The 12,864-nt window shown below is 31.9% G+C and overlaps 1 protein-coding gene across 1 annotated transcript in view; it reads right to left on the bottom strand.

Moving 5' to 3' along the window:
- LOC128174499 (multiple epidermal growth factor-like domains protein 11) overlaps positions 1 to 12,178 on the bottom strand; it is a 43,559-nt gene extending 31,381 nt beyond the window's left edge. Inside the window, exons 1-4 of the mRNA XM_052840042.1 lie at positions 11,525 to 12,178; positions 10,946 to 11,173; positions 9,989 to 10,246; positions 4,398 to 4,524 (exon numbers count right to left, since the gene is read on the bottom strand). Coding sequence (XP_052696002.1) covers positions 4,398 to 4,524; positions 9,989 to 10,246; positions 10,946 to 11,173; positions 11,525 to 11,585 — 674 coding nt within the window. The 5' untranslated portion in view covers positions 11,586 to 12,178. The remainder of the gene's footprint in view (positions 1 to 4,397; positions 4,525 to 9,988; positions 10,247 to 10,945; positions 11,174 to 11,524) is intronic.
- Between the last annotated feature and the right edge of the window lie 686 nt (positions 12,179 to 12,864).

The following is a 12,864-nucleotide window of genomic DNA, read 5'->3' as shown; positions in this document are numbered from 1 at the left end:
TACATGTACTACACTTTTTAGACGCTTTCTATAGTTTTGATACAGGAGTATCTTGGGGGATTTACTGCCCTGCTCCTTTAAATAAACGTATTTTGAAAAATGTATACACAGTTTTATAAAAATCACAAAAATAGTTAATATCGCAAAATTATCCTCAATACGCGCCTTGCTTCTCTATTCAAACTAATTATTACCGTTTAATAAAGGCGAAACACTTCAGTTTGACCAATAACCGTCAAAGGGGGAGAGAGAAAGAATTTATATATGTTCACAAGCTATTTATGTTTGATGGAGTATCAGAAACCCCAGTGGCATCTAGGTTTTCTGAGAATTGTTCCTGTTTAAGTGTTATTCAACCTTGTCGCTGGGCTTTTTATAAATCGGTTAGCTCATACAGTGTATATTGTTATCTTGTTATAACTGTACAGTATAGCGCAAATGCCATATTTATCGGGCTTGCACTATCCTTCGGGTACACAATTTTATTAAACAAATCATATCTTCGTGAATAAATCTTTGTGATTGTTTTCTTTCGTTCATCATTCAACTGTTTTAAACTGTTTAAATACAAGGATCTAGAACCATCCAACCATTTATTTATTTAATATTATATTTTACATTTGTTTCAAAAAGCAGTATATTATAAATCCCTTTGTGTTATTTACGAGTGAATGTATGATCTTATAAATTGCAATGATGCAGGGTGTTAACGAAAATTAAGCATAAGGATACGTTTGCATTTTTGCTAAAGCAGATATTGTTTATTTATCATTAAAAAAAAAACCCCCTCTCTCTCTCTCTCTCTCTCTCTCTCTCTCTTTCATATTAATATATAATGATTCAAGATACAAATGTTTTAAGCTGTATCTCATTATCAGTAAAATGAAGTTCTGCAAATACAAACAAAGTCAATATCGCATTGTATTTTCTTTGGCAAAATATAATCCAGAACAAGTAAATTAACATATCATTTTAGCTATCTGTGTAGTTGTGTGTAATCATTCAACAACAGTTGTTGGTTTGTTTAATAACAACGCGATAGAGTAAACCCATGTGTGTATCAGACATAAAAAAGGTAGAACTTGCATGTAATTGAAAACCAAGTTTACATGATTACCCATTCCATGTCTTGCATGGACATCCTCCAGTTATATGTAGTCTTCACAAGTATTCACAAGAAGTCTTCATCTATGTGATGTTTTTTAATTTTCCTTCTCATTTTGTGTCTAAATGTCGCCTGTCGAAAAAGCTTCATATATCTTATAGAAAAACATTAGTGTAAATTTTGTCGTTAGAAGATTTAGACAAATTTATTTAGATATTACATGATTAATTAGATTCTGGTACCTTTTCTCTAACATACTATAGAAAAATGCCTGTTGTACATCTTAAAAGTAAAATAAAAACAACCTGTGTTTATCACAAACAATGCTTTGAAAAACACAATTTATTGTAAGGATCTAGAAAAAGATTTCAAGTTTTTATTCTCTTGAAGAAAAAACACTCTGTATTTCCAATATGACAAAAAATCGTATCTTTGATTTTGCGGCTGAAATTTACAGTCCAAGGTAACTGTAAGCCATGCGTCTAATTGAAAAGAGCTTCTCTCTTAGCTTTTGCTGCTGTTCTTCATAAAATGTTTGCCCCCTATATTCACCTTTCTTTGTCTATGGCTTTATTTATCCTTTTTTATTCTGAAAAATAAAAAAAAATACATGACACATGTAGTTACATGCATTTTTTTAAGGAACAATATTCTTTTTGATAATATTCGTCATTAAATTGTGATTTTCATTCTTTGAAAACCATAATAATTGATTAAAAACGATTATGGATAACAATTCAAGAAAGAGTAAAACTTGAAATATATATTTAGAGATTAAAATGTAAAGGCATGAGTTTAAAATGTGACAAAAGGGTAAATACAACGATTTATTGATGGCACTTCATTATTCAGCAATCAACATAATAGTGAAACACATTAAACCATGACATAGTAAAAAAAATCAACTTACCAAGAATACAGTATGTGTAGCACCTGAGGCAAATGACAAGGAAAACGGCAATGGCGGATGAATAAATCGTGTAGTGGTCAATGATGATACTTCTACCTTCATTAGTCTGCTCTTAAATACAAAATAAATGTATCATCATTTAAGATGATATGGTGCTTTAAAAGCTTACATATATATGACTTAAACCACAGGATTACTCTCTGCAATTCAGTAAACTGAAAGGGGATTGAAAGGTAACTGAAATGTGACTGAATGGCAAAGCTGTGCCATCCAGTCACATTTCCAGACCATTCAGTTGACTGAATGACAGAGATTCATCCTGTGTAACATCAAATGCAAATTCCTGAAGTTGCAAATTATCTTAATGGACATATTACCGTCTTCACAAAGTTTTCCCTTCCAGCCTATTTCGCAACCATCTTTACAGATTCCGCTTCTCTGATGACATACTCCAGAAATATTACAATGGGAACTACATCTTTGCATACAATTTATACCATAGTATCCTGGTTCACAAACTGTTTAAAGATGAACTAGTATTAAGAAAGGCAATAATGTAATAAAACATTACAGTTCAACCCTGCATTTTCACTGTTATCTCATGATATAAGTTTTTGAGAAAAATAAAATGTTATTTAGCAAATTTTCCAAGAGACGGTCAAAGATAAATTGTTAGCAATATTATTCTAGTAATATACATACCGACAACATATTGTCACTTAATAATGTAATATGAATAGTCAACTAAAATTATCTTTAGAAAGTATTTGATTTACATTGTTCATGTGTGCAGCGTAGTCCATAATACCCAGGATTACACCCATGCATACAGACCCCTGTGACATGGTGACAATGTTTCATGTGTTCACAATGTCCACAAGTCTTATTGCAGTCGAGACCAAACGTCCCGCCTTCACACTCTGTAAAAAAAAACCCTAAATATCAAATAAACAAATCGAACGAATCCATCCATCCATCCATCCATCCATCCATCTGTCAACTAAAAACGTCATAAAACAATAAAAAAAAATCAACGAAAAAAAAAATGAATTCACACATCTATTTCTTTTTAGTTTTACTTGTGTCACATTTGAGATTCTTCCAACCAGGCTTGCATCCTCCAGAACATCCTCCTGTTCTATCGCATGTCCTAAATCAACACAATTGCCTACTCTACATTTCATATCGCAGTTGTGTCCATACCATCCCGTTGGACATGTATCACAGCGCCCCGTTTCTTTGTCACATGATTTCGGATTTCCACAACTGGGTGAACATTTCTTTGAACAGTAGGCGCCATACGAACCGACTGGACATTCAATGCAGTGTCCTGTTATCTTATCACAAACTCATGGAACCAGACAAAAAATAGTATACATATGTTTACAATCTCTGCCATGCCACCCAACTTGACATTCTTTAAAAGAAAAAAAAGAAAAGAAAAATATATAATAACAATGCGGACACAATAATGAAACCGACATTTGTTTTGGAAAGAATGATGAGGAATAAGAAAAGCAAAAAATGACAATATGATTTTATATCATTTTTTGTTCGAAATTAATAAGAAAGTTTTTTACAGTAATAAGAACCACTTGTAGTTATAAAGTGAAAATAAATGTAACTATTTGCATAATTCATATTACAAATTCAAAATGATTCAATTGCTTAAATCAACAAGCATTTAGCAGATGAAAGATTTGTTCAGCTGTGGAAAGTTTTAACTTATTTTCCAGTTTTATAATCTGTGATTTTAAATGAAATAATCTTAATTAAAGACTGTTTTATTTACCTTGATCACATTTATCCCCTTGCCTTCCCGCAGCGCAATTGTTAAAACAAATTCCATTTATATGGTTGCAGGGGACTCCTCCATTGCATTTGCCACACCTGTTTCTACATTCCGGACCATATGTGTAATTACTGCACTCTGTTTTGGTGCAATTTATTCATTATTAAGTCAATGCAAATACAAACAATGCAGCACATCTGAATGATATGATATATACATGTATACGTGTATGTTAACCTTCAGTATAACATTTCATTTAAACATAAACATGTATCAAGGCGAAAAATAATTTAATAGAAATAATGATATTTATGTTTTAGTTCAAGAACTTGACTTATTCTACACTCTCAATAATATTCAAAATCAAGTGTACATTTTCATTTAAACATAAACATGTATCAAGGCAAAAATTGATTTAATAGAAATAATGCTATTTAAATTTTGGTTCAAGAATTTGACTTATTTTGAACTCTTAATGTCATAAGCTAACCGTCAAATTGAATTTTCTATTAGAAATGGGTATGAAATAAATTGTCGCTCAAGTACTAGTTTTAACTTGTAAAAAACAAAACCTTTTACTTTTATTGCACTTGGCTCCTGTGTATCCATCAACACAAACAGAGCACGTCCCATCAATAAGGTTACAGTTTTCCCCCTGGCAATACTGAGAGCAAGGTAATGAACAATTCTCTCCATAAAACCCTGACCTTGGACATCCTGTTCAATAAAACATGCAAATAGAAAATGAAAATGTTTTATTATGTTCACAAAGTTTTGAAGTAAACAATATTTAAGGTCTTCCGTTTCCAACGGAAGACCTTATTGTTTTCGTACTGTTTCTTATTATTATTTTTTTCCACAAATTTTGTTCACGCGATTTCTCAGAAACTATTCAGCCGATTTTGATCATTTTTTCACAGATGATTACCAAAAGTCATAATTCTAGATGTTTTTTGAAATTTTGAAATCGTCTCTTCCGGTACCGAGTTACGGCGGATTTTCTATCATTTTACGACTTATTTTGTGCAGAGCTGATTTAAGAATCTATTAAAGATATGAATACGAAATTTTAAGGATTGTAGTCTATAGTTTGAAGTTGTGCACTATTATATTGTTTTACGCCAGTGGCGCCATTTCATGGAGCTCGCCTAGGCACAAAAATTGGGTACGAATTTTCATTCAAAATTGTCATACGTTTTGATCTGTATCTTTTTAACAGTTGACATTTTGTTAAAACGTTATAACAAAAGTGGTAGATAATCAAAAGTTCTTTCCAATAAAATCAAGAAAAAGGGGCTGGCCCCTTTAATTAGGGGCCAAGAGACTCGTAAATCTATTACGAATAACTTAAAAACGATAAATATTTTGTTATGCATTATAGAATCAAAGTTGTTGAACACTACATTATCGGTTTGAAAAAACTCATCGTCAGGCCCATGTTTGACGTAATTAGGGTTTTATATCCAATATTTTAATTTCTTTTTTTGGGGGGGGGGTTGTTTAATATGAAATTGTATCAATATTTCATGGTTTCATTTAAAATAACAAATTTCCACAAATTTTGTGCACGCGATTTCTCGAAAACTATTCGACCGATTACAACCATTTTTTCACAGAAGATAAGACTTGAGAAAAACTTCATACAATTTTGAGATTTTTCCTGTCGTCACTTCCGGTACCGATAATCGGCCATTTTGTACAGTTTTACGACCTATTTTGTGCAGAGTTGATCTCAGAAACTATCAGAGATATGACTATGAAATTTTAAGGATAGGTAGTCTATAGTTTGAAGTTGTGCACTATTGTGTTGTTTTACGCCAGTGGCGCTATTTCTTGGAACCCGCCTAGGCACAAAAATTGGGTACGAATTTTCATTCAAAATTTTCATACGTTTTGATCTGTATCTTTTTATCAGTTGATATTTTGTTAAGATAAATATAACAAAAGTGGTAGATAATCGTGAGTTCTTTCCAACGAAAAAAGCCTGGCCCCTTTTTTTAGTGGCCAAGAGACTCGTAAACTCTATTACAAATAACTTAAAAACGATAAAGATATTGTAATCCATTATAGAAGCAAAGTTGTTGATAATACCAATATCTATTAGAAAAGATCATTGCCACGCCCCTTTATTACGTAATGAGGGATTTTTAGGGGCCAAAGTACTTAAACTTTAACGCAATATATCTAGAGAAGTAGACATATTGTGTTAGACATCATAGAAGAGACAATGTTTGCATTTATGATTTAAATCGATTCCACTTGTCAAAACACCAATGTTAGGGATTTACAGGGCTGGCCCCTAAAATATTCAAACAATTAAAGATGTGTGAAAGAACAAAAAATGTTTTTATTCTTAAGACCTTTTCAAGGAAATCAAGAAAAAGGGGCTGGCCCCCTTTTTTTAGGGGCCAAGAGACTCGTAAACTCTATAACAAATAACTTAAAAACGATAAAGATAATGTTATCCATTATAGAAGCAAAGTTGTTGATCGTACCAATATCTATCAGAAAAAATCATTGCCACGCCCCTTTATTACGTAATTAGGGATTTTTAGGGGCTAAAGTATAGAAACTTTGATGCAATATATCTAGAAAAGTAGACATCTTTTGTTAGACATCATAGAAGAGAAAATGTTTGCATTTATGATTTAAATTGATTCCACTTATCAAAACACTAATGTCTGTCTCCATTAGGGATCTACAGGGCTGGCCCCTAAAATATTCAAACAATTGTATCTGAAATATAAACAAGAATTTAAGATGGGTGTAAGAACAAAAAAATGTTTGTATTCTTAAGACCTTTTCAAAAAATCAAGAAAAAGGGGCTGGTCCCTTTAATTAGGGGCCAAAAGACTCGTAAACTCTATTACAAATACCTTAAAACCGATAAAGATATTGTTATCAACTAAAGAAGCAAAATTGTTGATAATACCAATATCTATCAGAAAAAAAATCAATGCCACACCCATTAATTGCGTAATAAGGGATTTTTTGGGGCCAAAGTACTTAAACTTGGACGCAATATATCCAGAAAAGGCGACATATTTTGTCAAGCATTGTAGAAGAGAAAATGTTTGCATTGTTGATTCTAATCGATTCCATTAATCAAAGCACCAATGTCTGTCCCCATTAAGGATCTAAACGACTGGCCCTTAAAATTTTCAATTATTTGTATCTCAAAAAGGAACAACCATTTTAGATGGTTGTAAGAACAAAAAATGTAAGTATTTGTGGGACCTTTTGAATGAACTCTAGGGAAAGGGACTGGTCCTTTAAATTAGGGGCCAGGGGACTCGTAAATTCTCTTGCAAATACCTTAAAAACGATCAAGATTTTGTAAAGCATTATAGAAGCAAAGTTGTTGATCGTAACAATATTAGTTTGTAAAACTCATTGCCACACTGATGAGGTCATTAGGGATTTTAGGGGACTAAAATCTTAAATCTTTAATGTGCTGTATGTGAAAGAGCAAAACTCTTTGTCAAGCATTTGAAAGGATATTGACAATCGTATACATTATATGAAAGGAAGGGGTAGAGTGGAAATTCTGAAATTTCTTTGATATTTTAATGGTATCGTATCTAGTTATTATTTTTTTTTTCCACGAATTTTGTGCACGCGATTTCTTGAAAACTATTCGGCCAATTTCGACCATTTTTTCACAGATGATTGCCAGTGGTCATTATTCTAGAAGTTTTTTTTAAATTTTGAAATTTTGAAATCGTCACTTCCGGTTCCGATTTACGGCCGATTTGTTAATTTTTTACGACCCATTTTGTGCAGACATAAACTCAGAGACTATCAGAGATATAATTATGAAATTTTCAGGATAGGTAGACCACAGTTTGTAGTTGTGCACAAAGAAGTTTTTTGGCGCCAATGGCGCCATTTCTTTGAGCTCGCCTAGGCTCGAAAATTAAGTACGAATTTTGCATCAAAATTTTCATACATTTTGATCTGTATCTTTTTATCAGTTAATATTTTGGTAAGTCATATATAACAAAAATAGTAGATAATTAAAGGTTCTTTCCAACAAGTTCCAGAAAAAGGGGCTAGCCCCTTTCTTTAGGGGCCAAGACACTTGTAAACTATAATACAAAAAACTTGAAAACGATAAAGATTTTGTAATGCATTATAGAAGCAAAGTTGTTGATCGTAACAATATCTATCAGGAAAAATTATTGTTACGCCAAGTTATTACGTCATTAGGGATTTTTAGGGGCCAAAGTACTTAAACTTTGACGCAATATATCTAAAAAAAGAGACATATTTTGTGAAGCATCGTAGAAGAGAAAATGCCTGCGTTGATGATTCTCATCGATTCTATCAATAAAAATACTAATCTCTGTCCCCATTAAGGATCTAGGGGGCTGGCCCCTAAAATATTCAAATATTTGTATCTCAAAAATGATAAACAATTATAAATAGGTCTAAGAGCAAAAAATGTTAGAATTTGTGAGACCTTTCGTTTTAACTTAAAAATGATAAAGATTTTGTAATGCATTATAGAAGCAAATATGTTGATCGTAACAATATATATCAGGAAAAATTGTTGCCACGCCCATTTACTACGTAATTAGGGATTTTTAGGGGCCAAAGTACTTAAACTTTGACGCAACAATCTAAAGAAGGATACATATTTTGTTAAGCATCGTAGAAGAGAAAATGCTTGTATTGATGATTCTAATCGATTCCACTAATCAAAATACCAATGACTGTCTCCATTAAGGATCTAGAGGACTGGCCCCTAAAATATTCAATCATTTGTGTCTCAAAAATGATCAACAATTTTTGATGAGTGTAAGAACAAAAACTGTTAGTATTTGTGAGACCTTTCGATTGAATTCAAGAAAAAGGGAGCTGACCCCTTAAATTATAGGGCCAGGAAACTTGTAAAGGTTTTAACACATATCTTAAAAACAATAAAGAATTTGTAATGCATTGTAAAACAAATTTGTTTGTCCTAACAGTATCAGTTTGTAAAACTCATTGCCACTTCTATTGATGACGTAATTATGGATTTTCGGGGACTAAAATCTTAAATATTTAATGTGCTGCATGTGATAAAGCAAAACACTTTGTTAAGCATTTTAAAGGATATTGACAATCGTATACATTATCCAAAATAAAGTAGTAGTTGAGGGGGAATTCTGAAATAACTTTAATATTTTAATCGTATCGTTTAAAATTTGAACGGAAGACCTACTCGTTACTCATAACGAGATCGTATCTAGTTATATCTGTTATCCTTGCGAGTATGCAAATAGCTCGTAGTGTACAGAAAATCAATAAACCCATTTTTCATCTTCATTTTGTAAATCTATATACGTTTTAATTGAACACATTCATAACTTTTGTCAAGAGGTTCGAGGGATAGTTGAGATTATCAGGAAAATATTAGATTGGCAAAAGACATATTTTCTGAATATTCACAATTCAAAGTAACTGTTGTTTCATTCTTGTTGAGGGTGGACCTCCGCCTCTTTTTAATCCGCGCTTGTTTTTTAACTTTTGATTTATTCATAAAAAAGAATTGGAAAAAGTCCGATCATAATAAATGTGAATCTGCACCTTTCATGAAAGTAATAGACAATTCTTGCATGTGTGTGAAGGTTATAACATGAGTCATAAACACTAGTTAAAGTTAGTCAATGCATATCTCTGTATAAATCAATAAATATTTATCATGTTGGAAGTAAAGTTTACATTTTATAGTTAGATAAAACACTCTAAACAGTTAAAAGGGGTTATAGAAATGCAATAATAATTTTCAACTGATCTGAACTGATTCGTGAAAAAAATCAGTCCTTATCAATTCTATAGGTTCTACATTTTTTTTTTTTTGATAAAAAAGGAGAAAACATTTGATGCATGATAAAGATTCTATTCTCACAATATTCACACGGATCTTTAAGGGTGTTTATTTTTGTGGATTTATTTCAAAAATGGTAATAAAACTTTATTTTATTTTATATAACTTTTAAAACAGTTACAGTGCCTTATTTTCAGAAATGTATGCAAACACGAACAATATTTCTTTTTTAATGCTTTAGAAATAATATATGCAAAATGGCGTGTCAAACTTGCTTTGCAGATGTTTGAATGCTTACTATAATGAAATGCATGTAGGCTTTTAACCTTTATTTTCATTTAATTGTAATTGTATGTTCCTAATACTTACCATATACTTCCAATTCACACAACTCGTTGAAAGCGAATTGGTGGTAGTCGGCTGGAATCGGGGGGTGAGTCCTGTTGTTATAATATATAATATATCTCCCGTACGTGTCCTTAGGGCATGTTATATTGGTAGGGTTAGGGATCGTTTCTCTTGTATATTTGGTGTCATGAAAGCACACAACCCCGTCCTTAATGTCCATTGTATTTGATAAGTAAACAGAAAATCCAAGAAATCTTGCAGTGTACGGATGTTGACCATCTAATATGTGAATTAAAAATAATGCCAAAGTAAACTACAAAAACCTTTAATATAACGTCTTCATACGATCTTAATAGTGGCGGGATGAAAAGTGTAAATTGTCGTTAAAAATGACCAAACATGGACTGTTTAAAATCAGTTTTCAGTAAACAGATGGAGATAAAAAATGGTCAATACGAATATCTGGGGTTGTTTGACGTCTTAATATGTACACTGTCTCAAATAAATTTACTTACATTTCCTGATATAAACAATTTACCAAAAATCTTAAGAAAAAATAAGCGTCACAAAAAAGTACAATTTCAAAGAGTTGCTTACAAAGCATTTAAATTGCAATTGAAATATTATGAAATTATTTGTGCTCAAGAAAGATTTGAAACTAAGTCAATAAAATCATAAATCTCATTTATGCTAAACATGAGTTACATAAGCAACATGTATATTTGATTATCATAATATGATTAAGTTATGAAAATACGATTTTTCTGTTTTGAAAAAATCATTAAATCTACTTACAATTATGTAAAATTTGACAGTTTTAGAAGGATGAAAATTAACCGTCTCACGGAAAAAATGTCCAATTACACTATGTGTTATATTCTCAAGAAAAGAATGCGTTTGCAAATTATAAAAGGATATCAATATCATAGTGAACCGCAACAAATAACGTTAAGCTCAAAAGTATCAAGAAACACTTACTCCAGGCGATATTATCTGTTCTGTATTGTATAAAGATGTGATGGACACTGTGGACTCCTCCCAAGTCCACGTGCAAAGTCGCCGTTGTGTGTCCGTATTCAGTAATCGTACACTGTCCCCCAGTAATAGACAGGTCTGAATACCGCCCGTCAACCGCCCGGTCAGCACCCCAAGGCTTACCGGTTACCGGGTGTTGCTGCCGTGCAGGTCTATTCAGCGCAATGTTAACTGTATAAAGCCACATATTAATTAATGTTACGTACTAATTTACCATATGATCTATAACGTTATGAAAGTATCACTTTGTTATATTACACATAAATTAGATATTACATGTACAAAATGATCTGTGTATGATCTATGTATGAATTTTAACAAATATATGACGCTATATCAAGCTAGATAATTTACAATTAAGACAATTATCAATTTGATACACTGTTTTATGTACTTTTTCATTTTAAGTGTTTTTGATAATATAACGAGAACTCAGAACAAAATAATATGTAAACCTGTTGTAGAGGTATATATCATCAATGAGAAAAGTTGCATTGTTCTGGTTTTAACAAAATGACTTACCAAAGGAACACGCTGATAAAGACAATTCCGTTAAAAGAACAAAACTCAAAATAATATCCATTTCGTTTTGAAATGTTGATTGTGGAAAGTCATTGATGGGGTTTCACGACACTGGAAAGATCTGGGGCTTCCGAGGGTTTTAATGCGTAATAGTTACTCATAGTGTCGTGGTTCGTGCTCAGTCATCCATTGAAGCATAACGATATTTAAACCCCATTTCAAGCTTGTGGTTTTCGAAAAAAACAAACAAACAGAAAACACGTTATCTGTCGTACTGGGAGTGCATTGATAAAAGGTATTTCACTTTCCCACTGATTTCTGTACTTACCTGTTTATGATTACCACTTTATTTGATTAAACAGTATCTACTGCAACTCATAATATTATACCGATAACATCTACTACATGTACATTTATATCTGTCATTGCATGTTGATCATACTAGTTTTGTGTTTTTTAAATTTTATATGAATGAAAAAAAAATGCAAATACTGAAATAATTCAGTAGTGAAGTTACATGATATCCAAACAATGCTTTAAGCTAGTCAGATAGTAACGATAAAATACATTCAACGAGAGTATATCTTTAAATCATCTATTACATAAATGACAACGATTTTCAACACAATACATAAGGAATTTTTGTGACGTCAGATGCACTCTTTATCACGTGACGTAGGTATCCTGCAAATGATCTAATTTATACGCTTTATTTGTTTGGGTTTCAAATAAATATTACTTTTATTTCAAATATTGTTAAAACACTTCGCACCATCCTCAAAGTAAGCCACATTCTACCTAATCAAGAGTGATTTACATAACATGATGGCAAATCCGAGAGTAACCTAAACATGACTCCCATTTGTACATCAATCAAATCTACGAAAATATTTTGTATTGTATTGGTCGTTTACCTGCGACAAGCTGTATTTAACATTTATTAAACATATTTTTTTCATTGTGTTGCTTAAACGTAGTAGAGACAGTCTCCAAGGCATTGCATATAGTTTATAAATAGTCATATACTTAATACGAAGGTTTAAAACTACCAGTTTTTTAATACTCAATAGTGATTTTATTGAATTCCGTATAAATAGTATTAACGACAGCATCTCTGCAAAGGAAACAAATGGCTTCATTGCTGTTTAAAATTCACTTATGAGGTAGTGATACATTTTTTAAATATTCTACACACTCGCACTCCTTCCGCTGCGAAACATTTCTGAATCAACCGTGTAACACGTCTGAATTGATTTCTGAACGTTAACACTTCTGAATGGCCCGCTGAGCACTTTTGACAACAAACTATACATGGTTTAATCATTCCCATAGAGATATAA

This window comes from Crassostrea angulata, chromosome 2 (assembly GCF_025612915.1).
Source record: "Crassostrea angulata isolate pt1a10 chromosome 2, ASM2561291v2, whole genome shotgun sequence".
Taxonomy (NCBI): Eukaryota; Metazoa; Mollusca; class Bivalvia; order Ostreida; family Ostreidae; genus Magallana; species Magallana angulata.
Note: the sequence above shows the minus strand (reverse complement) of the source record. Positions and strands in the feature narration are given on the sequence as shown.